The sequence below is a fragment of the Gadus morhua genome, chromosome 18 (assembly GCF_902167405.1).
Source record: "Gadus morhua chromosome 18, gadMor3.0, whole genome shotgun sequence".
NCBI classification, from domain to species: Eukaryota; Metazoa; Chordata; class Actinopteri; order Gadiformes; family Gadidae; genus Gadus; species Gadus morhua.
The window spans coordinates 8,731,695-8,759,348 of record NC_044065.1 but is presented as its reverse complement, the minus strand read 5'-3'; the positions used below and the strand labels follow the sequence as shown (position 1 = coordinate 8,759,348).

Here is a 27,654-nt window from a genome sequence, read left to right as displayed (position 1 = left end):
TTTAAATAAATATAATTGTACGGTACTCATGAATCCATCTTTGCGTCTTTACCTTTACCAGTGCTTTAATATAGCCTACAGTATGACAGTGACAATGGTTTTGAAGCTCGTACATAACCTTCTGTATCCATCTATTTCATATTGTGCACACGTAAAAAAAAAAATGTTGGCAGTTGGGGGCCTGTGCCCCAGTAAAACTCTAGGTCTAGCAACGCCCCTGCACAAAAGTAAGTATGGTCTGTTGCTGTCTGTCTGTCATTTTGTCGCGTTGGCGCAGCTGTGCACCTGCGCGCTCATTTAAATAGGCTGATGAGCGCGTCAACTGTGTCCGTGAGACAGGTAACTGGAGTCAGAGCGACACACGAGTAACAAGTCAGTAACGTTCCCAACACACACATACACACCATGAGTGACTCAGAACAGCGGGTAAGTAATAGTTTCCTAAATCACTTACCAAGTCAAATCATTGATGCGCTTCACACAGACGACGATCCGCGCGCGCTTGTGGGCTTGTTTGCACGCGGTTTAATTAGACATCTGTTTGATAAATATTTACTTCTTTAGGTCAATCAATTAGGACTCGCATAGCCTGAAGGCTCTGCATGACAGCGGGTTTGAATTAATATTGTTTAATAACTACAAATAATATTGGTATTGCCATAAAAGTGTAAAGTCGGAAGGCGGGTGGTCTCCTAAATTGACTCAGCCTAATTGGTTGTGGTGGTTCTCCCATGCCACGTGCCCCGCATTTACGAAACGTTAAGGACGTTGGACTAGATCCTATCCAAAGTCTCTCCGTATTTTGTTCTAAACATCGCGACTGATTGTATACTTGGAATGTAGAGCTTGCCGTGTGTCAATCACGCACGAGTCGTAATGGACTACAGCTGGCAAGGTTATTCAGGTGACAACCAAACCATCAAAACATAGCCGCCATAGTCTGGAATAACTAGGAGATAGTGTTTTGAAGTGTTGTCTCCCATTGTTTAATGGATAATGCACCCTTCGATTACTCCAATAATGGATAAATGGTAACTTTCTTTAATTTCTACTACTTGCATAATGGGTCAAGCCTCATGACTATTTATGGACTGGAACTCCAAGGTTCTGAATCCGTTGCATTGGCACACAGATTACCCTATTGAACAGTGATTATTGTGTGTCTTTATATACCCAAAGCAATAGAAGATGTTGTCTGACTCTTGTACACACTATTTTTGGCTTTAGATTTTACGTACAGAATGTTAACTTCAACATTAAAAGGAATTGCAGTGTGGGTGGGTGGGTCTGCGGGAGTCTGTCGACCAGGAGCAGGTCTTTGTCCTCGGATTAGCTCCACAAGGAGCAGGCCTCAAAGTGCTCAATCCTGAACTGTGGTCTTGTGTCTCTCTGGGGGTCCAGTGTCCGTCGACGGTTCCCAAGGAGAAGGGGGAGGGGGGATCGTGGCCCGACAGCGGAGGTGTCTGGGAGGAGGAGAAGATGGACTGCGGTCTCCAGGCCATGGCTGAAGAGGACGAAGACATCGACTTCTACAACGACGAGACGTTCGGCATGGGTGAGGAACCACAGTCATGCTCTATTGATCTATTGATGGGTCCATTTTGATTAGGACGTCCATGTTTGTGCATGTGATTTCACCCCCCTGGTTGGCCCACTATCAGCCCACAACAAGGTGTGTGTGCAAGCAAATGCCTGAGGTGCTGGTGGGGTGATGAATGATTGCTTATGAATCCATTAATATCCATAACGGAATCCATGAGCAGGCTGTGTCTTCTTCCACCTAGATCTGGACGTGGAGCAGAAGGGGAGAGGCGTCATCGTTCCTCCCCCGCCACCGATCGTCCCTCGTGCCCCGAGAGTGTCCCCTCCTCCCTGCCCCCTCCCTCCATCCCCCCCTCCCAGACAGAAGGAGCAGCTGGTTCCCCTCGGCCTACGGGGGCAGCGGAGCAGCAGAGGAGGAGGAGGAGGAGGAGGGGGGGGAGCACGAGGATATGGGGTGCGGGGGGGCAGGATCAGAGCCCAGATGTTTGAGGACCCAGCAGTGGTCCGGACGGTGGAGGGGCGGCCCAGCATCAAGGTGATCAGAACCCCCCCCCCTCCTAATCCTGGCTATTGATCAGCAATGCCACTGATATCCCTTTTAGATTCGATACCAAGTATAGGCTGCTGATACTTCTTGTGTACACGGTATAGAAAATTTAGGGAAAATGTATCCAGTGATCCATCGTTCGCTCTCAGGATCACTAGTCAAGTGTTATCTTGTGTCATTATTACTTTTACTCAAAACTAAACCATCCGGCAGCCTCCCGCCACTCTGCCTGTCTGTTAGTGAATGTGTTTAGTCCAGTGGAGGCTAGGGCCCCGTTTACACGAGGACGTTTGCGGGTAAAAACTACAAAATATTTGATTGGTACTGCCTTTCGTTTCGGCTTTTTTGGGGCTTAAAAACGCAAAAATCTGAAACCACCCACCCTTAAAAGTGAAGATGCGATGCCACTTTTGCGTCTTCTGTTCAGACCGTCATCATGTAAACGTAGCCACAGACCCAGCTCTAGGAAGCAAGCTACCAGGAATAGTGGGCAATCCTGTGCTCAAAGGCCTGGCACAAAAAATAATTATCCTCATTGGCTGCAAATTGACCTTTTTCCTAAACTTTCAAACCAATGAGTGAATTTCTTGATGTTGAAAGTGATTTGGCATAGTGTGTCTGTGTGCTCAATCATGCCTTGTAGAATATGTTTTGTTCTTCACTTTTTGATTATAGAAAAAACTAAAATAGGAACAAAAACTAAATCATCCTCATTCTAAGGTACAGTACTTTGGTATCCATCCATGGCGGTTGTTGGCCTCTGTGTGCGAGTACTGCTCTGTTGTGTTTCAGACGTTTGACAGTGCTATAGTGGACTGCGGAGCCCCTCTGCCCTGGGCCACCATGGAGAGGGCGGGCGTGAGTTGTCTCCTCCTGTTTGTCCACAGTAGAGGGGAAACAGGCTTAGTCTCTATACTCAAGCAGCATACAAGAATTATTCATAGAAAAAACTGTCCATTGGTGAAGAAGATGCACCATTCTGCTTCATTATTTAACAGAATCTGATGCTGCATTACTATAACTTTGAAAGTACTTTTTGAGATATTTCTAACTGGTATGTTTGTGTTTGTTTCAGTGGATGGGGCCGTCCTGCAGGAAAAACAGAATGGCCGGATCCATACTAGAGGTTAATTCATTATGTCATCTTGGATCAGATCTGTGTTCATTGGGCCAATCATCACCAGCAAGATTTAGGCCCATTCCCATTTCTACCCCTTACCCCTTACCCAAGTTCAGCTAGATGGAGAAAGGAGCCCCCTAACCCTTGAAGCAATGGGGCCTTTTTCCCTGTTGATTACACTGTTCGGTCGTGTGCTTGTGCGCAGGACAACGCTATCGTCTGTGTGATCGACGGCCATGGGGGCAGAGGTCACCGTGGGTCGCCTCCGATCCTGCACTCTCCATATCCCTCCTCGGGGTTCAGAGCCCGGGGTACTCTGCCCAGGGGAGAAGGCTTGTCAAATAGGCTCTACTCCCATCGCCCGCCACCTGGCCCGTCCCCCCTCGTCAGGAACTGGGTACGTCCACCTCGTTCAGATAGCTTATTTATACAGATCCATTCAATGTAATGACAGGGTAATTAGAAGCATAGTCTGTAGTACCAGAGTGTGGTCTTTAAAGCTCTCCTGATGGGGGGGCGGTCTCTCAGATGAACAGCTCCACAATCCCTGGTTCCCTGGTCCAACCGAGACAGACGCCCCCCCCACAATACAGCCAGGTAGCGTCACTGAAGCCCACCTACAGACTGGTACATTCCAGCGCCAGATACGGCGCCAAATACTTCTCGCGTCTTGTTGCTTGGCTATCATGGTCATTGGTTTGTCGTGATCCTTGTGTTCTGATGTTACCCGTTTCAGCCTCAGACCCCAAAGATGATGCATCTCCGCTTTGGTGCCAACTCCCCAGGCCCCTCCCCCTACTACAGCCCTTCCTCCACTCCTATGCAGCCTATCAGGTGAGGTTGTAGTTTTATCAGTCAGTGGTAGATTGAGCACTAAAGCCCAGCGCTGAACAAAATGCTGCCTGTTGGAGTCACTCTTTTTAAATACTATCAGCCAATCAGAAAATGTCTGGAACACCCCATTTGGCAGGATGTTACTCCTGAGTTTTTTTTCCACATTTTAAAGGCTGGTGGGTTTTTAAATTCTAACAAGATGGCCTATTTGTAGGGGTTTCCTAGCAGGGCTTCATAGTGACACAATCTCCCACCCAGGTACCCTGGGCCCGTCACCCAGCTCCACCCCCAACACAAGAGACTCCTCGGCCAGAAGCGGACAGCAGAAAGGTGGGTCTGACCTCTGGGTCTACGAGGGGAATGCTCCGAGGTGTTGGTGATGATCTAATCCCGTGGGTCTGGATGATGGCTCGTCGCTTAGGAAGGCAGAGAGCTGGGACCCCTACTGCCACCTGATGACTGAGAAGGAGAAGGAGTGGATCACCCGGCTACAGATGATCCAGCTGCAGACGGAGAACCCTGACCTGGAGGATTACTACTACCAGGTGGGGACTACCCTTCCTGCCTCTCTTTGGGTGGGAATGAGCGCCCTTTGGTGGCGAGGAGGGGCTGGCTGGCTGGGTGGTGGTAATGCCCGTTACTTTGTAGGAATATTACCGGCGGATGGAGGACAAGCTGGTGGAGGAGGAGCTGGGAATGCGGAGCAAGAGGGAGCCTCCTAAACTCTTCACGCCCTACATCACTAAGACTGAACCCTACACACCAGGTCATCCTCCATTTGAAAAACTCCTCACCATTGAGGTTATCCCAATAGTTTGTATGACCAATTATTTCCGTTTAGATGGGTGTGGGAGTAGCAAGTTGCTGGTACGTTCTTGGGCACCTTGGCATGAAGTGTTTTTGTAATCCTTGCCCTTCATACATTTTCCCGTTGCTTAATGAGGTACCATGGGTTAGCTTAAAGGGCTGTTTATGGTCACGCAACGAAGGACCACGCAGACGCTTTGACGCAGTCGTGAACCTGTTTTGGTTCTGCTTTGGGTTTTAGTGAGCAGACCAGTTGCAGCCCTTGCTGCTGCGTCGCCACGAAGGAAGGTTACAATTTTTGGGAGGCGCATGTCGGGGCCCTTGTGGTGGACGCAAGGAGGGTCCGCAAGGACGTAACGGGCCGTAACCCCGTTGCATGAACGTTGGACCATAATCAGCCCTCAAGCTGCCAAACCCAACTGTTCACTTCTATCGTCTTGAATACGCACAAACAGTTTGTACGTCTGGTTCTGGTTCTGACAGTGGTCCATATAGAGGGCTCTCTTGGCCAGGTGGCGGTTTCCACATGCTACTCCCCTCGCCGGGCCATCGGTGCCGTGAACGCCAACCCAACCCATGGATCACATGAGGTAAGAACCCTGGACGACCACTTTAATAGCACAGCCCTTAATCAGTTAGTCTCAAAGGGTTTCCGGGCCAACATTATGCAATGCCCCTACCCCTTCTAAAGGGCTTAATGGAAAAAAAACTTGCATCAAGAGGCAGGGAACTTTGAGAAGGAACACGGTTGAGGGATCCCTCCCTCCCTTCAGGGACTGTAAAGAGGGCATTAGCTGCTGAATTGGAAGGTGTATAATGAAAGCAGAAACGGAGGTCCAATACTTTTTACTACTTATTCTGCCTTCCTAGTCTTATTCATTTCTATCCAACAGGAACCCAAAGACGTGAAAACACAGCAACACGAGGTCCTAATGCAGATGGAGAAGGTCACGCAGCGTCCTGGTTTTATTCAGAGAACCTCGTCTCAGTGGATCACGCCTGTCATGGTTATGTTCTGCTCTTTGTGGTTCCTCTGCTCTGCAGCTCTTTGTGGTTCTGCTTGAAGTGGAGGAGGAAGACAGGATGAAGGGCAAGGTATTGGCTGAGGCGGAGGAGAAAAAGGCGAAGGAGAAGACTCGGCGGAAGGTTCAGAACATCTTGTCTCAGCTGCAGCACTACGATGCCCTGTGAGTTCCTTCCTGCTGTAGTTGGCCCTTCACATGGTGTTTGGAACCAATGGTGGGAGTAGTGGCCACAAACACAGAGGGCAGAGACCTCGAAGTAGCACAGAAGAGAATGGGCAGGCATGCTATCTGTGGTGCTCTTGCATGAAGATCCCTATTGTTTTTTGGCAGAGAGACGGGTGTGGAGTTCCTGTCGTGTCTCATGTTCAGCAAGGGGAAAAAGCTGATCTCGCGCCTGCTTCCGTTCCTGGACCAGGCCGCCGGCCTGAGGATCCTGACCGTGGTGACCTCTCACATCCCCACGCTGATGAGCAGGGACATGGATGAGGTAGACGAGCCATCACACAGACGTATTCTATAGGCCACCTGAGGCGTGATCTACAGAAGACCAACTGCTGGTCCTGTGTCTTGTCATGGTGCACGAGTAGAGGAGGGAAATATGGGCCATTTGTGCGTTTACAAGCTTCTTTAGTTTGACCCACGATGGATGAACCTTCACCTCTGTTAACCTTATAATGACAAACTCTATCCGGCTCTGTACTGCCCTTCCGTTGCGTCACTATGACCATGGTCTCACTTTACATGAAATTCTAATGGGTTTCTTGTCTAAAGAGACAGCCTGGAACCTTCTTCAGCTGTGTGTTGCCACGCTCATCAGTCTGTACGTGTGGTGGGTTTGTTTTCCCCCAGGTTCTCCCTGTGCTCTACCCCTCCCTGAGGACTGTGATCTCAATGCTGACCTTCAGCCAGCTCATAGTCATCCTGAAGAACCTGACGTCCGTCGGGGAGACCCCGGAGGGTCCCGGGGGCCTCCTGCAGACCTGCCAGAACAAGGTGCGGCCCTGGGTTTAATACAAGGAAATGTCGCTGGGAGATTTAAAATGTCCGAATTCTGACACCTCTAGTTTGACGCTAGTCTACTGTTGAGGGTCATGGAGGTCCAGAGTTTGAAACATGGAGGGTCAGTTTGTGATGTTGTGTCTTCCCAGTTTGGTCTGTCCCTGCTCTATGCCCTCCTGTCCCAAGGGGAGAGGTTGCTTTCCTCTGGGAGCCCCTTGGATCCCAGCATCGGAGACTTCGAGACCTGGTATGGTACTAAACAGTCACCAACACTCGCGCACCTGGGCCTCTGTGATCAGGGTTTATCATGTCTTTCTAAATGTTCCAGGACGGACACGATATTCCAGGTGGCGGGCGAGCTGTCCCACTGCACCCTGGTAGAGCCCCTGCTCCTGCCCTCAAACCTCCTCACGCTGTTCTGCCGATACCTGGACAAACGCACCGTCCACCAGCTCAAGAGCAATATGGAGTAAGTCCTGCTCTGCCGTCAACCGAGCTCTTTAATGTAATCTGGGTCCACCGTTCCTGCCTAATGATGTTTCTGCTCCACATGGTCACTGTAGATTCGTCCCTGATGTATCATTGCAGGGAAAGCACGATGTCTGTGCGTCAAAAGGTGGCGGATGCAGAACCACAATTTGGCCTTTACTTTCGGTGATGTAATTTGGCAAATAATTGGGTACGTTTTGACTCGGGTGTTAATTTTAATTTTGTTCTAGATCTGCGTCAGGGTTGGCTCTTCCATCGTGAAAGGGAGGAGCTCTAGAAGTTAATCTCTTCAGCAGATTGTCAACCCAACGGTAGGAGTTCACCAACGTGGTGGACTGGATTCTCCGTGCAGATCTACTGTAAATAACGACTGTATTTATTCCCCTGTCCCTCACCTTTCCCTCACGCCGTTTCCATTTTATTTCCTTATCTTGTTTTTTATGTTCTCCCCCTTGAAACGCCCATGATTATGTTTACTCAGCATGTCGGGTTGACTTGTGTTAAACAAGGTTTATTTTTATAGGTGCTGCTTGATGTCAGCTTTGTTAGCTTGACCTCTAGTGGGAGCTAATGGGCTCTGCTAGTTCATTCTACGAAATTGTGATCCAATAGTTTCTGAGAAGGCACCTTGATGGACCTTAACGTTTTGTGGTCAAAAGGGTTTTGGCCGTACTCTACGTTATCGTTTGTAAACTGAGTTTAACGTTCTGTATCTCGGATTCTTGGGATTGTATAGTTATTTATGATTGTACAGCTACATATCTGTTCATTGTAGAAATGCTAAATGCTACCTTCTGGCACGCCAGGAGAGGCTGTGCAAAATGTTATTATTTTATTTGATGCTTTTGTAAAACAAAGTGAATGTATGTACATATGTGGAATAGCGCACATTGCACTGTATTCCTCATGTTTAAATATCTCAGTTGTCTAATATTATTTAAGTTGGAAACGGAAATTATTTAACATGCACTATAGAGCACTTGCAAGATAAATAAAATTCTGTATAAAAAGAAAACATTTTATGAATTGTATTTCCTCAAACCCTTTTGAAGACTCATTTTATGCAGTTCTTGAAGATGGTATGGCTTGGCAAGACACGGTCAGATATGACCATAGCTGTCATGAAACTGTCTGCCATAACTGTCATGAAACTGTCGGCCATGTTTCCACACATCTCGTTTATGTGTCAACAGCCCTTAAAAGGCTCAGCATCTCCTCGTCAAACATAAAAACCAAAACTCGGGCCTTGCAATGTCACAGCTCAACACTGTCTCCAACTACAACCAGTCACTAAAGATTTGAAATGACTCTTAAAAGCACCCACCATTGGCAAATGCAGGAATCTAACTCCAATAAGTTTAAGTGTGGGAACTTATCAACAAGGTGTAATTTTAAAACTTGTGCTATGTGGGTTCAACAAACCACACAAATGCTTATAGACATGTGATCTAGGTTTATTCCGGAACATGGTGAAGATGGTTTGGTGGGGAGACATCCAAGTGTGTGAGGGGTCTGGCCAGCTGGAGCCCGCCACCACTCCCTGACCCCCGGGCGAGGATTTGGCAGTGAGCTGAGGAATCCGGTCGGGAGGCGAGAGATCTTCCCTCGTTTCTTCTCTTCTTTAAAACACACAAGAAGCTTGTCTCTCTTCGACTGATCCATAACGTCATCTTTTCTCAGAAGTGGCAGAGCTCTGAAGCATAGATGTGTCCATACAGGGTTAAGGTTCTCCTTGACCCCCAAGATCAGACCACGGCCCTAAGTGAAGAGGTTTATGGATGAGGTAATCTCACCTCAAACGTTGGGTCTACCAGTTTATAGCTGCAAGGCTAGACCTTTGATCAGGCTCTCACTGGTTCTCCATAAACTGCACATCATACAGCTTCTGAGAGTCAAACAAAATAATTGTGTTTGCTCTGGAATGATGCATGTCCACAGAAGGTATTTTGGCCTCCTGTCTCACCACAGGGCGTCTGACGGATTGCTTCTTCTGGTATCCTGCCGTTGTCCAGTGTGTTGGTGTGTTGAGTTGGTTATTTGGATGGATGGCAGTCATCTGCAGTCTTTTAAACCCAATTTAGAACCCCAATAGCCCTCCTAATGTGTGACGGGTCAGTGCTAAGTATACAAGCGCTTTGTTGACAAGGTTGGGGCCTCTGCACAGGGCCCCCCCCCCATCAGTTACACTCTGTCTGGGGGCACTTTAAGTGGAGAGTTGTTCGCCGTGTAAACGGGAACCCACTGATGACCAAGGGAGGAGGAGCCACAGAGCCAGAAGGGGGGGGGTTCCTGCGAGAGACGGAGGGTATATGAGGCCCCTAGGATCTTAGGCACCCTCCTACTGTCCTCTCTCCGTCTCCTATCCCGTCTCTCCGGCTGGGCTTGTGCTGCAGCGTATTCAAGGCGATGGGGTTGTATCGGGGGGTTTCCCGGGCGACGGGCCAGGTGATGCGGACGGCGGTGTTCCTGCTGTTCCTGCAGGAGGTGCAGATGAGAGGTGAGACGACCTCCACGTTTGGCGACGTTGTTCCCGGAGTTAGCTCGTAGCCGCTTGGTTCTTACAATTGAAGGATGAAGAGTTTAGGCCTCTACAGCAGGATTTGGCTAAAAAGAAAATTAAGACTTGAACCAATGGTTTAAAAATATTAGCAAAAATGGCTTTTCGTATTTTTTCTTTATATTTTTAAGTAACTTGGCAGGTCATAAAGTAAACATTTAAATTCAGATCAGCCTATGAGTATAAGCAACGGTGATGGGAAGAGTTGGAGGCAGGGAGAGAGATGGAGATGAAGAGAGAGATGGACTGGTGTGTGTCTGCCGAATTTCAAACAGTCATGTCAGGTTTGCCCGGTGGCCTGTTACCGTAGCAACGCTGGATCTGCGTCTCTTAAGAGAGGTAGCCTCTTTTCCGTTTTCCCCAGGAGTTGGTGTGATCTCGTGAAAATACAGCGCGTATCTGCGTTTCCATGGTGATCTAAGGCGGCTAAACCTGGCATGTGACTGTGAGGGGCGCTTCGAACAGCCTCCCCATTCAGCTGAACTATTAAATGAACCATAACTTAACTTGGTTAAAAGATCACTTAACTTACCTTAACTATCACTTAGCTTAACAAGTCTATTTCCCATTCAGGTAAACTTGACTATTACTTAACTAACTTATTTCATATTAAAGTCTGCCATAAAGTTACCCGGTAAACGGTATTCCGTATTTTCTTAGGATATGGACCTGCTGGTGGGGTTCCCAACGGATACGCTGCGGGTAAATCAGCTCATATGAAAACAAACTGTTACATGTCAATGCAATACAACATTACATTTCAATACAACAAACTGTTGGCTGTCAATACGTTTTGTTACATGTTAGGCTAAGGGTTAACATGTTTTTCTTTGTTCAAGGTTATGGCTCTACTTATGGAGTACCCAACGGACAAAGAGCTCCAACAAATGGTATGTCCTGACCTGTTACCGGCGTATATATTCTGTCCAGACCGCGTCGCAGGCAAATCATACACCTGTGCCTGCTATACTCCTTCTCATCTTGCCCCTCTCCTTCATTTTAGGAATGGAAGTTCAAAATGGCCGCGGCATCGGAAGAATGTTGATGCCTTCTAAAGGTGAATTAAACGTTTCAAACGTGTAGTTTCAAAGTCAAACTCAGTCAGTTTTGACTAATTCAATTAATCACACACAAATAATGCGTTGATCAGGGTTGCCCTCAGTGTGGACACAGGTGAGGAGAGAATGTGGTCAGATTTGTAGTTGATCTTTAAATGTAAACTATATGTAATATTAATGTGCTTCAAGGTGTGGGCAGGCCTTCAGGGGCTCAGAACGGACAGGGAAGGGAGCCAATCAAAGGGGCAGGTTGGTGAATTGCCATTTATCATATCAGTTATTATTTAACGCAATATATCATCTTGATTCACCATGTCTATGGTACAAACATAATCAACACAAAGGATCAACTCTATCTACATGAAATGTCTTTTGATACAAAATGATCTGTGTCCGGCCTGTAGGTGGCGCTGCCTTCGCTCGTCCCCAGTCTAATGGTGGGTGGACTCGTTAATAACTCTTAATAGAAGGCATCAGGACAACAGTAATCCAAATTAAACAGTGCATTAATGTTTGCAGAACATTCACATATAGCAGAAGTAGGTTCGATGTGGATATAAGTTGGGTTAACATATCGATATATTTCAGGTAATGGTGCCCATGCAGGAAAACAATATGGACAGGGAACTAAAGGAAACGGTTTGTTAAATACATAATCTCACACACACACACACACACACACACACACACACACACACACACACACACACACACACACACACACACACACACACACACACACACACACACACACACACACACACACACACTGTTTAACGTTGGAATGTTTTCAGGATATGGGGCTCAATTTGGACCTTCAAGCAGACAGGCCATGAACGGAAACGGTAACAGGATAATTTTATATTATAAATGAATGTAGATGAAAAAAAAGAAAAAAAAAAGGCTAACGCACTGGGAACCGAGATGAGCTGTTTGTAGATTACATGCAATGTTCATGAAGACATTTGACATGCAACGTAACATACAGGTTATGTTCAGTACGTTCATCCATGCATGTGTGCTACACCATGTTTAATATAAGTTTATGTTTCAGGTTACGGTGCTCACGCAGGACAGGCGAACGGACAGGGAACCAAAGGAAACGGTATATTACATTTAATATACATGCATGCATGTTAAATAAAAACTCACAATAAACTTTGATACATGCATGCATGCATGCGATTTAACACAAACCTTTATTTCAGGTTACGCTGCGCAAGCAGGACAAAATAATGGACAAGCAAACAAAGGAAATGGTATAATATACATACATACATGTTCAATACATATACCTATAACATACTTCGGTACATGTTTGTCATTTAACGCAAACCTTTATTTCAGGTTACGCTGCACACGCAGGACCAAGTAATGGACAAGCAACCAAAGGAAACGGTATATTACATTTAATATACATACACGCATGTTAAATTCATGTACTCATAAAACAAGTTACTTTGATACATGAATGTGTGTATTTTAACATGAGAGTATATTTCAGGTTATGGTGCTCAGGCCGGACAAGGCAACGGACAGTCAACTAAAGGAAATGGTATATTACTTTAATATGCATACATGCATGTCAAATGCATACATAACACGATACATGCATGCATGTAATTGAACATAAATCTATATTTCAGGTTATGGTGCACACGCTGGACCAAATAATGGACAAGCAACCAAAGGAAACGGTATTAATACATGTGTGTTACATTCACATACAACATGTTATTGCCATGCATGCATGTCATTTAACACAAACCTATATTTCAGGTTATGGTGCACATGCAGGAACAAATAATGGACAAGCAACCAAAGGAAACGGTATTACATACATGCATTCTACATTCATACATAACATGCCTGTTACATTAATATAATGTAATAATATATAATATAATGCACAGGCAAACAAAGGAAATGCTATATTACCTTTGATATGCATACAAGCATGTTAAATACATATACCTATACGATACTATGATAAATGTATGCATGTCAATGAACATGAGCCTATATTTCAGGTTACAGTGCTCATGCCGGACCAAATAATGGACAATTAACCAAAGGAAATGGTATTATTTCTATACATACCTGCATGTTAAATACATACTCATAACATATGTTTCCTCGATATATGCAATGTGCATGCATGTTATTTAACATCAATCTATATTTCAGGTTATGGTGCTCAGGCAGGGCAAGGCAACGGACAAGCAAACAAAGGAAACGGTATTAATACATATGTGTTACATTAATTTATAACATGCGTGTTACATTAATATTTAACATGCGTGTTAAATGTATATAACATGTTATTGCCATGCATACATGTAATTGAACATGAATCTTTATTTCAGGATACGGTGCACACGCTGGACCAAATAATGGACAAGCAACTAAAGGAAACGGTATTACATACATGCTTATTACATTAATATATAACATGTTATCGCAATGCTTGCAGGTCATTTAACATGAACCTATATTTCAGGTTACGGTCTTCACCCAGGACCGAATAATGGACAGGGAACCAAAGGAAACGGTATATAACATTAAATATACATGCATGTTAAATACATGTACCTAAAACATACTACATGTATGCAAGCAATTTAACATGAATCTATATTTCAGGTTATGGTGCACACGCAGGAACAAATAATGGACAAGCAACCAAAGGAAACGGTATATCACATACATGGGTGTTACATTAATATATAACATGGTACTGCCTTACATGCATGTAAATTAACATGAATCGATATTTCAGGTTATGGTGCACACGCAGGACAAGGCAATGGACAAGCAAACAAGGGAAACGGTATATTACATATATGCTTGTTACATGAATATAAAACATACGTGTTAAATTCATATGTAACATGTTATTGCCATGCATACATGTTTTTTAACATTAAATTATATTTTAGGTTATGGTGCTCAGGCAGGGCAAGGCTACGGACAGGCAACCAAAGGAAACGGTATATTACCATGCAGTAAACATTCATCTATGTAATAAATTGCCTACAACACTGATACATATATGTTAATAATTATATACATTTCAGGTTATGGCGCTCAGGCAGGGCAAGGCAACGGACAGTCAACCAAAGGAAATGGTTCGTAAAGGCCACGCGCGCACGCACGCACGCACGCACGCACACGTAAATGTAACGCATATAAACACGTAAATGTAACACATATAAACCTGTATTAACCCAAACGTTTCAGGTTACGGGGCCCACGCTGGACCAGCTAATGGACAGGGAACGAAAGGAAACGGTTTGTACATGAATAAAACAATATTAGAATGTATGAATATACAGACACACCCACATGAACGTTCACACCATGTTTAACACGATGTACATTACAGGTTATGGTGCACATGCAGGTCAAGCTAATGGGAAAGCAGCCAAAGGCAACGGTATGTAACTTACATGTATCTCGCACGCGCGAAATGAATCAATTATGTGAAAGCATTTTCTTCTGAGGTGGTCTGAGTAATTTAACATGAAATACTAACTTATCTCCAAAAACCTGCATGTGAAATTATCGGTAACATTAAATAATGTGTGTTTCAGGTTATGGCGCCCATGCTGGACAGGCTAACGGAAGAAACGGTTTGTTTAAATGCAGACGTCCGACAGAACATATATTACCGTGTACAGAGCTGGGTTCTTGATTGCGTTTTGTGTTTTCTAGCTCACCTCGGAGCCACCGGTAAACCAACGAAGGGCAACGGACAACCAACCTATGGTACACACCCTCTTCCTCACCCTCGTATTCCTCATCCCTCCTCTTCCTTCACCTCATCTGCCTCACCCTTTATCCCTCCTCTACCCATGACATTGAGTTTATTTGAGACTTTATAAAAAACATTTGTATATGACTGCAATATGAGGTATCTGACAATAGTGCATTCGTCCCAAAGTATTGGTAGCTGAACCACCAGGTGTGTACTACCAGGTATAACCAAGTGTGGCCTCTTGGTCTTTGTTCTTCTGTTATAGGAGCAGGTCAGGGCCTCGGTGTCAACCAGGGCCCCCAGCTGGCTGGGAACCCCATGACAGGTGAGGGTCTTGTCAGGTGAGATGTTGATGTGAGGACAATCTATGCTCAGTCTAACCATGTGATCCCTTGTCTCTCTAGGAGGTTATGGAGCTCAGCCCAGCAGAGGTAAGTCTCAACCGGTGAAGGATTCCCTCAGGTTAACACTATTATATCTTCTATGGGATGATGTGTGTTCTATTTCTATCTATCCAAGGTATTCTATAGGATTGTATAGTTCGTGATTGTTCTTTAGTATATTCCAGTTACTCTATTTTAAATGTGTTCGATAGTGTTCTAGTTGTTTAATCATGCGCTCTTGTTGTATAGTTTGTTCTAGTGGCTGACCTGTGTGTTTGCTGTGCTTCTCCAGGTCCTGCAAAGACTGCTGGGTACCAAAGGGCCGGTTCAGCGCTAGGAGCTGGGTTCCTCCCAGGAGGGATGAAGGGGCCAAAGCCAGGTGGAGAACCTAAACTAAACTAACGATATATTCCACCACATGAGCTGTCCAATTAACCTATTAACTATCATCTGACCTTACCTATTAACCACCACATAAACTCGCCTATTAACTACCACATGAACTACCAAGTATTACTATGTGGCTGTAGCAGTTTCCATGGCCATAATGCCAATAGTTTCCTTGATGACATAGTGATGAAGCTGTTTTCCTGTTTGTTCCAGCTGGTTATGGGTCTCAGAACGGTCAAGGTGCCAAACCAAACGGTAAATAAGTTTCCCTCCAGCTGAAATAATCAATATGATCATGAAAAAAATGGTATCCTACTATATTTGATGTTTACTTTTCTTAATACCTAATGTTCCATACTCTTGACCTACTGCAGGCTACCAGCCAGCTGCTGCTGTGCCTAATGGCTATGGAGCCCGGTTCAACGGTAACTACTAGTTTACGACCTAATGACACCCTTTGAACAACAAATGTTGTTCTGTTGGAACAAGACAGATGTAGATCTGTATATGAATACATCTTGTAATAGATTAATAAAACACAAATATGAATTTCAGGTTATGGTGCGCATGCAGGACCAACTAATGGACAAGGAACCAAAGGAAACGGTTTGTATATGAATAAATATGATCTAAAATTCAAATAAACACACACGCACTTCATGTAACCATTTCATAATCTATAATTTCAGGTTATGGTGCCCAAGCAGGAACAGCTAATGGACAAGGAACCAAAGGAAACGGTTTGTAGATTGACAAATATGATCTCAACCTCATCAATACACACACGCGCACGCGTAACCATTTCATAATCTATATTTCAGGTTATGGTGCCCAAGCAGGACCAGCTAATGGACAAGGAAGCAAAGGAAACGGTTTGTAGATTAACAAATATGATCTCAAATTGAAACACACTCGCACGCATGCACGCGCGCAGCCTAAGTCATGTAAACATAATCATTTGTATTTCAGGTTATGGTGCACAGGCTGGCTTGGCTAATGGACAAGGAACCAAAGGAAACGGTTTGTAGAAATGACAAAGACATGCAAAGTATTACAGCAACCTGTTGGTCATACAGAACCTGCATACAACACTATAGCGAGGCCCATAAAGAGTTATTTAGTTTCTGGTCGTCACAAAACAACATTGTACTTCCTGTTCCGTCATCTCATCACTAGGTTATGGTGCTGGAGCCGGTGTTGCCAAGGGAAACCAAGGCCAGGCCAAAGGTGAAGACCAGAATAACAATGCTAGTGTGGTGCTATGTAAATGCTTATATGATGATAGAACGGGGCAAGGTTGAGGCTATTATAATGCTAGTCAATGCTGGTTTAACGCTAATACTGTGCAAGGTGGATCCTAGGGTGATCTTAGGTTGATGCTATTATGATGCTTGGTTGATTCAAGGTGTGTTAGCTGGGTTCCTCCCAGGACGTGGCAACCCCAGCCCGGCAGCAGATAAAGCAGGTAAGCCTGGAGCGTAGCACCCACCATATACTCACTGATGAGAGGTAGACGAATGACTATAATGGAAGATGAGTCAATGGATGGAATTGACCGTTTTTTCTGTGTCCTGTAGTTTATTCTGGTGTTCCAAACGGATACGTAGCCCAACCAAATGGTAAAAGAACTTGGGACTGCTCACTTGACTAACTTTTCAGACTGCACACATTTCAACTCATAACAAATATCTATCAAAGGTAGCATTAAAAACGGTGTGTTGTATTGTGAAACCGTGTTCAGGGATTTTTGTTCTCTTGGATTTGACTGTCTTACACATAACAGGGGGGCTCTCATCGTAGATGCTAAAGCTTCATTTGTTGTCAGCTAATATTACATTCAGAGCCAATGGTAAAGCTTCTGCTTATGCTGAATCCAACAGTTTAACTAATGCTAAAGCTAATGACATGTTGGAAGCCTGTAAAAGGACACTCCTGTCACCAGTGGTTACCAGCATCTTCCTGCTATCAAACGCTCCGTTTATCCTCAAGGTTACGACCCCGCCGCGGCAGAAGCAGCAGGAGGTCCTGCGAACGGATATGGCGCTAAGCAGAAGGGTGAGTCCCTATAATTGGGACCCAATTTTCCTCCATTGAATGGGGTTACAGTTAAGTCATCAGGACGTGGACCGTAGCCTTGGTAGCATTCCTGGTCTGTTTCCTCTCAGGCTATGGCGCGCCTGAAGCTGGAGCCGTCTCCCCGAGCGCTGCAGCTCTGGGGCCCAGCGCTGGAGCTGACGGGCCTGGCTCTGCAGTCAAAGGAGTCAACGGTGGTAAGCACATATCGTTGTTCTTTAATACCAAATGGAAACATAAACTTAAAAGAAATCCTCCCTACCGCCCTGCTGTGGAGGATCTCTACATCTCTGATGTAGTTCCGGGTTTGATGGGATGTAAATCTGGTCAGGTGATGCTTGGTTTAGCTGATTGGCGAATAACTGGTGGTTCGTAGGGGTTGGTGGACCCGCTGTGAAGCGCAGAGAAACATTGCTAAAGTTGGCTCATCCTGCTGATATTTACTGCCCATCTATCCATGTGGTCAGCTAAAACCCTCTGCATCTGTAGCAACCTACTATGTCAATTTAGCAACCCCTTCTGTATCCATAACAACCACCTATGTCATTTTAGCAACCACCTCTGTATCTATAGCAACCACCTATGTATCTTTAGCAACCACCTCTCTCTATCTATAGCAACCACCTCTGTATCTATAGCTCCCACCTCTGTATCTATAGCAACCACCTCTGTATCTATAGCTCCCACCTCTGTATCTATAGTACCCACCTCTGTATCTATAGCTCCCACCTCTGTATCTATAGTACCCACCTCTGTATCCGTAGCGACCATCCCAGTATCCCTAGCAGCCACCTCTTTATCCACAGCAACCACCTATCTATGTACTTCAGAGGTTGTGGTAGATGCTATGTGTGCTATATTCCCAGACTACGATAGGGGAGTTCAAACGGGGAAGGGCCAATCGGGAACTCAGAGTGCGGATCAGCAGAAGGTATCTAACAACAAGGGTGAGAGCGGAGTCTCACCAGACCACATCCATGAGTCCCTGAGCGGGTTCCCTCTAGTGGACACGCACGGGAAGCCCCAGGAGATGCCTCCAACGCAGCTCCAGTCACACAGCTCCTCACCAGAACCAGACATTACCCCAGAGCCCAAACCAGCAGAACCAGAACCAGAACCCACCCAAGACCAGAACGTGACCCAGCACCCTGAAGAGCGTGTGACTGATGTTCTGCTAGAGGCCACCCCCCAGCCAGGAGTAACAGAGTCTGGACCTGAGGTTCCTCAGGGAACGCAGTCCACTCCTGAAATGGGTAAACTTCCCCAGGTCCCGCAAAATTGTGTGTCGCGTAATGACGTCACAACATAGACTGCCATAGCGTTTTTAAATCCAGACTTCTTCTGTCATGTTCTTCATCAATCAAAATCCCTAACCAAAACCAAACACCGGCAACTCTTTCTCATGCATCATCAAATAATTGTTTTCATTAAAAGACCCCTGAAGACTTGTCAAACATGCATGCTTTGCCGTGTCATTTGACTTCAGCCCTATAGTGTAACAAAGATCATAAACACGTTGTGACATGAGGGAACCCATAATAGAAAACAAACCAACTGTTCCTTAGCATGGATTGAGAACTAATCAACCAGGCATGTTGTGTTTTGTGAAGTCATGGGACATAACCCTCAGTAACACCTGAGATGGGTTTGAATGATACTCACAATTATGACACGAAGGGTAGATGAGGGCCTTTTAAAAGCGGTTTAATTTCAGTAAATGTTTAATTACTTTAATGTTAGTGACCCAAATCTTTTTTGGACTTCCAAATTACAATTCCAAGACAGCCTTTATTCAAAATGATTGGCTCAAGTATGCTGTGTTGTTTAACGGTATGACCACTTTCTACAAGCAATCCTGGGGCCTCTGTCAGGGGAACGGGCCCCTAGCGGCCATTTATATCAACAACGCCTCCAGTGGGCTCTGGTCTGGCTCTGGGCGTTCTGGTGCATGTTCTCCATCTGGACCAGTGATGCTGCATGCGGTCGTAGAACCGGCATGAGTCCATCTGCATGTCACCCAATGAAACGCTCCGGAATATGTGGTGAAATCCCTCCCAAACTGACTTGTATCCACTAATGTGCAAGTTCTCTCCTGCTGAAGGATCCGGACTTCTGATTTTGAAGCATGCACCCTCCAGCTCTTGCCTAGTGAGTCAACAGTGTTGAGGACTTGGGGGATTGACCTGCGTTTGGACCCCCCAGGGTATTTGACGGGCAGCGAACTGCCCGAGCAGAACGCCCCAGTGACGGCACTCCTCCCTGGGCCCGAGCTCACCGGCCTGCTGGCCCCTGAGGGGGTCGACGGTCTCGCACCGCTACCCGAAACCGTGGCGACCACTAAAGGGGACATCGGCCAGGAGTTGGTGCCAGAGAGGGCGGTCATCCAGCACCAGCTACCGACACCCGGCGAGGGCTCTCTGGTTGAGATCGCTAGCAAACCTGGTCCGTGTGCGTTGTTGCACGTGTGTTTGTCTTTGCACGTTGTCCGTTTGTGGTGCATGCTGGAGCCATGCTGGGTTCTCGTCTCGGGGTCAGACCTGCTGTGTTTTTCACCACAAGTTGCTGTCTGTTAGCACTCTTATGTGTATGTTACATCTGTGAGATAACGTTTACTTGCAAGGATTCACTCTGAGCAGATGATTTGTTTCTTATATAGTTCCTCAACAGTTCTTGGCAGTCATGTAGTCTATGCTGCTGAAGTTCTCTATTGTTTTCGTACAGATCCTATAGATCCAAGTACACTGGGCAAACAAGTGTAATCTAGTGTGTAGTTACTCTACTACTACTGTAGTTAATACATAGAATTATATATAATCACAATATTGACGCAGTTTTGTTAAATAACTGTCAGATCTTAGTGCAGTTAAACGACCGTGTTTAACAGAGTGAATCCAAGCTGTTCGAACCTCAGGCTTGTCACAGCTGTATCCACTTGCATGCTGTTGCGTCGGATGTTTTAGATGTTTATTTCAGCATCACCGGATCCTCCTAGCTATGACCCGAGAAGATGTGACTCGATGGTGTTTGACCTCTGACCCCTGGCCCTGTCTATCTTTGTGACCCTCAGAGAAGAGTGCCGGGGCTTCCATCAGTGTGGAGGGGTCTAAAGCTGCCAAACCAGGTGATGCCTGGAACCTCTAACCATAACAAACCTCTCTCGCCACATCCATCACAAACCTGAAGATGTGCATGTTGGCTGAACATTTGAACACGTCTTTCAGACTGTGGACTCGCCACAGCAGGGGGCCAGTGGATGAAGATCCCCAGACCTGGTAGACAGTTTATTATTTACTTTTTTACTTACTTCTAACTCCCAGGAGAGCTAGTAAGGCAACCAGGCTAAATCCAACGCATCAGAGACGGCTTCGGAACACAAGGGTTGCTAGTTGAACTTTTAGCGCTTGTCGTTTCAGATTATGGAGCAGAACTGGGGCCCTCTGGTACCAACCAGAAAGGTGAGACACTACATTATCCACAATCCTTTAGTACTAAAGATGTTTACAAACCACCAGTGTGAAGCCTTGTCGTGGCAATTTCTGTATCAGATATTGCGTCTAAGCAGATGAGATATTTAGATGCAAAAAGCACACAATACTGTTGACAATTAGTGGTTATATATATTTGTATTAAAAGTACGAACAAAGATGCATCACAACATGCATCAACAAACAACATAACAGGCATACATTACAATAATCTGAGGCCTCAGATGAGAGCTTCTCTTGGCGTGTTACTTCATTCTCTGAAGGTACACTGGGGAGAAGTCCACTGAGTGTTTGAAAGTAATGAGTTCTTATTCACTGGGGTTGGCATCTGGAGGGGGTGTCCCCCCCATAAAACCAACAGCCTTTGTTTACCAGATGGTAATCTTTTCTATTGAAGCCCCCCCCGATGTCATTTGAGGGGTCGGCGGCCGTGAGTGACCTTCTGGTCTCGTTGACGTTAGCCAGGGGGTTGAGGACATCAAAGCATTACGATTGGCTGATTTACAACACACGAAGATAGGTACAGGCAGGCAATAAAATGCTTCACACGACTCTCGAACGTTCACACTTTAAATAACCCAAAAGGAGCCCAGAAGGCAGACACTATATAAAATTACACAGAATAGCAACAAAACTTAAATTCATATAGACCAAAACAATACAACATGTAGATTTTCCATCACAGCCTTCACAATCATCCTCTGGAGTACAAAACATAGCGACTGCTTTTAGTTCCTGTATTAGTTTATATCCATATATTGCATGTCTTAACTTTTGGTTTGGGCTAAAAAGGTTATGGCGCAGGAGCTGCTTTCCTGAACAAATTTGGAGGAAAACCAAACGGTAATCTATTTGAATCTATATTTAAATCTTGCACCTACATAGCTTAACCCATAGAGGCCACTGATGCTAGATAACCTGCTGATGGAGGTGTTCTGATTGGACAGGTCGCACTGCAGGGCCTTACCCTAATGGAGGAGGGGCTTATCCTAATGGAGGAGGGCCTTACCCTAATGGAGGAGGGGCTTATCCTAATGGAGGAGGGGCTTATCCTAATGGAGGAGGCGCTTATCCTAATGGAGGAGGGGCTTATCCTAATGGAGGAGGGGCTTATCCTAATGGAGGAGGGGCTAAAGCATCCAAACCAGGTAGACACACCTGCTCTCCAAAGACCAACAACCCACACATGCGTTTTCTACATGAGAATGATCTGGTGACAGTGTGTGTTATAGTATATAATATGTATAAGACGTTAAGAAGGTTAATGTAATGTAACTTCAACAGGTTATGGTGCTGGAAAAGGAGGTGGATACAATGTACCAGGACATGGAGCAGGTACACAAATGTATATACATGCATGTAGGGCTTGTACATCATTGGATTGACCAAGCCTTGGAAGCCTCTGATCAGATAGCAAATCATATTACAGCATACCCCAGGCCACTTCATGAACACGCCCTTTTAGAGCTCTTAAAAGATTTATGAATCCATAACTAATGGCAAAAACAAGATTTATTTTTAAATGCATGAGGATCTCTTTCTCCCCATCTCCCCCTCACTTCCTCAGGTTTTGGTTCCCCTTACGGTCAACAACAGCCAGGTGAGCTGTGGTCTTATCCGTTTGTCAATTTTATTACAAACCAAACCCATTCACTGTGTAGTATAAGACAAATCAAGTGAAGCTAGTTTAGTGTTGGGGTAACATGAGACAAGTGAAGCTAGGTTAGTGATGGTGTAACATGAATCAAGTGAGGCTGGTATTGGTTATGTGACTGAGGGTGTGTTTGTGACTCAGGGTTCGGGCAAGGGGCGTACCCTGGGGCTGGTCACTATGGTAACCCATCGTTTGGAGGGGCACCGGCCAACGGTACAACACCCCAAAATCTTCTTTTCATATTTGATTTAAATTATTCTCATAAAGTGTTTTGTAATATTACAATGCTGTATGGATGTAAATGTTGTTATTGTATTAAAACAAATCTCAATCAGGGCTATAGAAGATCTTGACCAGGAAAACTGTTTATCTAATCTAGGTCTGTCATTGTTTGGTGGTTTAAAGTATGGAATCAAATGTCCTCACAGGTTATGGCTACGGGGCCGGAGTACAACCAGAGTATGCAGGTAAGAAGAGGGGTGTTGGAGGTAGAGTGGGAGGGAAATCATCATATTGTCATATTTATTCACAATAACTAAACTAACATCTCTTTGGTCTCTTCTCCATGTCTCGGCCAAGGACTCCCTGCTGTGAATGGAAAAGCAGGTACAGGACAACCTACACCCTACATATGTAGATAATACATATGTCGATAATAATAATACTGGTGGCTTAGTATTACATAAGTTGAGGTAGCTTTTTAGGCTCATCGTAACAAGGCCAGTGTTTGGTGGCTTAATGTTTGGAATAAAATGTTCTTACAGGTCATGGCTATGGGGCAGGAGTTCAACCAGAATACGCAGGTAAGGAGAGAGGAGGAGGATGATAAGGTCATAACCCAGTGTGTAAACATGATTTTGTTTTCTAATGTTTCTTGTTTTTCTTTGGATTATTTTCCAGGTCTTGGTCAAGGAGTGCCTGCTTTCAATGGACAATCAGGTACCAGCTAATACATTAATGTGTTCGTGCACATTCATGTCATGCACGTTTATTCTTCTTAATTCTTCTAATCGCTTGGTTTCTGGTCCCTCAGGTCATCTGGGGGGAGTTGGAAACAGAGGACAGAACACTAAGGGACAATATGGTGGGAATCAACCCGACTACCTTAACTTTAACCTAACGTTTACTTAGCCTCCTACACCCTTAACCCAACCTCATACCTACATACCATGACCTTTGTTCACCCTTAACTAAACCCTTACCTAGCCCCAAACTGCAGTTGCCTTGCAATTAATACCCTGCCCTACCAGTTGAGCTACACAGGACCACATTCCATATATAAGGCATGCATTGTGTTTTATGTGACTTTGTGTGTTTTGTTACAGGTGCAGCTGTCCCTGTAGGACTAGACGGTAAGACCACACCCCTTTCGTCTGTACCAATCAGAGACCCAACCCTGCCTCTCTCTAAAGTAGACTAGTGCTGTGTCTGCCGTTTTTGACCCTCAGCTGAAATAATCTTGGTTTTATTTCCCAATGTCCATGTGAAGGCATCCTTGAGCGAGATATGGCCCCAAGTCCTAGCCGTATTTCTCTTTGGATAAAAACGTCTGCTAGATGACTTAACAGTAAGCAGCAATGTGAGTTTCCTGTGTTGTCATCATGACCCAGGAAGCAGTCAGTTTGAGGCCCAGCCAGTCGGAATGGACGCAGCAGGGAAAATGGGCGGAGCCGGGAAGATGGGCGGAGCCGGGAAGATGGGCGGGGCTTACGGGGGCGCGTATGGCGGTAGGTCTACCAGGACGATGCCACACACCAGGGCTCTCTGCGACTCTTGGCACAATGAAAAGTTTTCTGAACAGTTTCCATGGTTACAGGGATGGGAGGACTGCCGTACGGGGGCCAGGGGATGGGCCCCCAGAAATCCCTCACTAAGTATGGTGAGGGACACGCACACACACAAACACACGCACACGCCAAAGTCCCCTGACAGACAGAGGCGGACAGGTTGCTGACTAGCTTCCTGGTTGCTATAGCAACAAAGAGACAGAGTAAACTGGTTTTGAGGATTGGAATTGGTGAGAGACCAACCAGATTGCTTGTTTTCCAAACTCAACGTTATGCCAGTAGGAGGATGTTAGCCAGGATGTGTCAATACATGGTTGTGAGGATGCGTGTTGTGATTCAGGGATTGGAGGACTCCCATTCGCTGGTCAACCCGTGGCCCTGGGGCCAGGGGCCGGACAGTACGGTGAGGGGACTGGTATACAGGAATCACATTCACATATATTACAGAAAATACGTCATATTACATATGCAGTCAAATTTGTATGCGTTACAGGATATGGAGATTAAGATGAACTGTTGGCATTATAATGTTAGATAAAATATGTATGAAAGGTTTAGAAGGTTAATGTTAATGCTTTCTTTACCAGGTTATGGTGCTGGACAAGGAGGGCACAATTCACCAGGATTAGGAGCAGGTACTCACTCACTCACTCACTCACTCACAAAATCCCTTACCTGAGATTGATAATTCTTGTTGATCTCCAGCCAATGGGCTGAATGGGGGCGTGTTTAGGGGGTCATGTGACTGTTTGACATCCTTCCTGTCTCCTCAGGGTACGGAGGACCTTATGGAGGACAGGCTCCTGGGGCTGATGGGAAATCTGCTGCCAAATATGTTCAAGGTTGGTCAAGCTTCCTCTGTCTTGTTCACCAATCAGCTTCTGGAAGTGTGTGTTTGTAGCTGTTATTAACACAGTAAGAATAAGAAGAAACTGTAAAGAATATTCATATATTGTGTTTTTCTCTACAGGTTATGGAGGATGGCCGTCTGAATATCAGCCACAAGGAGCATTTGGTAACCTGTCTGTCTCTCTGTCTGTGTCTGTCTGTCTATTACTCTTTCTTTCATATTCTCTTTCCTCAAGCTTCAACACATTTGGCAATATTTTATAACAATCTTAAAACATACTTTTTTAGTTAAGCTTTCTCCTTATCAGTTAATGCATCTTTGATATTTTTTTTTATAGCTAACTGTATACTCATTTATTTTTGTTGTGGGGTTCCATTGGCTTTATAAAAAGCCTAAATACATTTTGAATTGATTCTGTCTTCCACAGCTGGACCACAGTACCAGCCAGAAGCAGCAGGGGATGCTAAAACGAAGTCCTCAGGAGGATATAGTGAGATACATTGATATCGGTAGCTCAATATTCCCAATCCTGGAGTAACTATCCACAAAACGCCCTTGGGACTGAAATACCTTCTTTCTTTTTTTTTTACTATAACAGGTGCTGGAAAGGTTCCCTACACCAAAGAGCCCCTCGATACTGCTGGTGAGTAGAAACTAATTTCAGTTCTGTGGTTCCGGACCCATACCAGAACTAGACCAGACGCAAAATAGGTTTAGATTAGACCAGACCCAAACTAGTTTGTATGTTCTAAGGTTCTCCTGTTCTAGTTTGTATGTCCTAAGGTTCTCCTGCTCTAGTTTGGATGTCCTAAAGTTCTCCTGTACTAGTTTGAATGATATAAGGTTCTCCTGCACTAGTTTGTATGTTCTAAGGTTCTCCTGTACTAGTTTGAATGATCTAAGGTTCTCCTGCACTAGTTTGTATGTTCTAAGGTTCTCCTTTGTTCTAACAGGCGAGCCAGAGTCCCAGCAGCTGGGTGCAGGTGACATCAGATCTGGACAATACGGTAGGGTGGGGATAGAACTATTAATACATTAGTCTTAGTTTTAGTCTGTAGTTGTATGTAACTCTGTAAACTCTGTTTAACTCTTTAAAAGCGTCACTGACTCTCTCGCTCATCTCCTTGCAGAAATGGCCGGCCTGACCTATGACCCTGCATCCCTGGAGCCAGAGACGGCGGTGAAATCCTACGGTTAGACACAGACACACACGCACACGCACGCACGCACGCACACACACACAGTTGATAATAACATTACAATTCCTCCCCCAGTGAAGGAAGTTGCTCCGAGCACCGTGCCAGAGGTGGAAGGAGAGGGGAAGTCACTCAATAACTACGGTGAGTACTTCTAGCAGTACCACTGTCGGATTGATTCCAGATATTAATATGGATGATGATAATGGTGATCAATAATGACTATAATAATGATGAGGATGATGTCTCATCAGGTGACAAGAGCAGCAAATACAACAAGCAGGGTTTCTTTGGAACAGCCGGTTACCAAGGTAACGGGTTACCTCCTCCTTAAAGAGTTTGGTACTTTGGTGCTCTGGGACTTCTCTCACCCTCCTCTTATCTCTTCTGCAGGTTGATCTCGGATGACCTCACCGTTCCACCATTCGTTTACACTGTTGTAAATTGTTTTTAATTCCTAGTTTTTAGTGTTTTATTTTTATTTTTTTATTATCATTTGTCAAAATGTGTGATTTATGTACCCATGTTTGGAGATAAAAGTTTCTTGTTTGTTGTTATTCTGAGCATGTGTTGTCATGTTGTAAGTATGTTGTTAGTGTGTTGTGTGCATGTTGTAAGTGTGTCCATAAACTGTCATTAGCATGTTGAAAGTGTGCATTGTGTCGTTTGATTCTAGCTCACTAGCTAACACTCTAATGGGCTGATTGAGTCTCTTTTAGTTCTCATGTTTTATCTCATTCACTCTAATTTATTCACCATGAAAATGTTTTTATAGTTCATGTCACGGTCTTTGATTAAATACATCCAGTTTGTTTCCATCTTGCTCATGAGTCTGTTTCAATGTTCACCTGCTCAGGTTGATTGGTTACTTTAATGTATTAATAAATATGCTTCTTCACATGACATATTTTGAAGAAAGAAAGCGCAAGTAGTTATATATCCCAACTACTGGGGATGTGTTCATAAATATGTATTGTATATATTTATTATATATAATCACAATATTTGTGTGTGTGTGTGTGTGTGTGTGTGTGTGTGTGGGAGGTCCTATCCCGGGGTGAAGGCGGGGCCGATCATTGGATTAGAGCAGCTTTATCCTCG

General features: G+C 45.0%; 2 protein-coding genes across 29 annotated transcripts; both read left to right on the top strand.

The window, feature by feature from the left end:
- The first annotated feature begins 322 nt into the window (after positions 1-322).
- Positions 323-8,378, top strand: patl2 (PAT1 homolog 2). Of its 4 annotated transcripts, none has more exons than XM_030341091.1 (20): positions 323-426; positions 1,402-1,555; positions 1,785-2,077; positions 2,882-2,947; positions 3,165-3,215; positions 3,415-3,606; positions 3,738-3,806; positions 3,946-4,043; positions 4,302-4,373; positions 4,465-4,588; positions 4,692-4,809; positions 5,334-5,440; positions 5,744-5,797; positions 5,895-6,037; positions 6,206-6,362; positions 6,725-6,868; positions 7,024-7,121; positions 7,203-7,343; positions 7,438-7,490; positions 7,594-8,378. In XM_030341091.1, the coding sequence occupies exons 1-20, from the start codon at positions 406-408 to the stop codon at positions 7,638-7,640; spliced, it is 2,202 nt and encodes a 733-aa protein (XP_030196951.1). In that variant the 5' UTR covers positions 323-405; the 3' UTR covers positions 7,641-8,378. The 4 variants fall into 4 exon arrangements, with proteins under 4 accessions (XP_030196951.1, XP_030196950.1, XP_030196953.1 ...); XM_030341090.1 differs by having other exon boundaries at positions 3,738-3,836; XM_030341093.1 differs by lacking the exon at positions 3,738-3,806.
- Positions 8,379-9,685: 1,307 nt separating this feature from the next.
- Positions 9,686-27,376, top strand: cmn (calymmin). Of its 25 annotated transcripts, none has more exons than XM_030339829.1 (69): positions 9,686-9,860; positions 10,581-10,622; positions 10,760-10,810; positions 10,924-10,977; positions 11,168-11,227; positions 11,383-11,415; positions 11,567-11,617; positions 11,773-11,823; positions 12,033-12,083; positions 12,187-12,237; positions 12,326-12,376; positions 12,483-12,533; positions 12,625-12,675; positions 12,758-12,808; positions 13,009-13,059; positions 13,166-13,216; positions 13,345-13,395; positions 13,479-13,529; positions 13,622-13,672; positions 13,758-13,808; positions 13,918-13,968; positions 14,056-14,106; positions 14,219-14,269; positions 14,364-14,414; positions 14,572-14,610; positions 14,693-14,746; positions 15,001-15,060; positions 15,143-15,166; positions 15,411-15,497; positions 15,722-15,763; positions 15,883-15,933; positions 16,064-16,114; positions 16,198-16,248; positions 16,330-16,380; positions 16,478-16,528; positions 16,685-16,735; positions 16,914-16,973; positions 17,086-17,127; positions 17,498-17,563; positions 17,674-17,778; positions 18,448-18,834; positions 19,784-20,023; positions 20,649-20,702; positions 20,803-20,853; positions 20,995-21,036; positions 21,859-21,909; positions 22,014-22,214; positions 22,351-22,401; positions 22,634-22,666; positions 22,862-22,933; positions 23,149-23,187; positions 23,300-23,326; positions 23,485-23,523; positions 23,621-23,659; positions 23,754-23,804; positions 24,046-24,072; positions 24,331-24,447; positions 24,537-24,599; positions 24,848-24,910; positions 25,095-25,142; positions 25,281-25,349; positions 25,478-25,522; positions 25,785-25,847; positions 25,956-26,000; positions 26,311-26,364; positions 26,488-26,550; positions 26,632-26,697; positions 26,808-26,864; positions 26,947-27,376. In XM_030339829.1, the coding sequence occupies exons 1-69, from the start codon at positions 9,770-9,772 to the stop codon at positions 26,949-26,951; spliced, it is 4,296 nt and encodes a 1,431-aa protein (XP_030195689.1). In that variant the 5' UTR covers positions 9,686-9,769; the 3' UTR covers positions 26,952-27,376. The 25 variants fall into 25 exon arrangements, with proteins under 25 accessions (XP_030195689.1, XP_030195690.1, XP_030195695.1 ...); XM_030339828.1 differs by having other exon boundaries at positions 9,687-9,860; positions 15,140-15,166; XM_030339830.1 differs by lacking the exon at positions 11,383-11,415 and having other exon boundaries at positions 15,140-15,166.
- Positions 27,377-27,654: the final 278 nt, after the last annotated feature.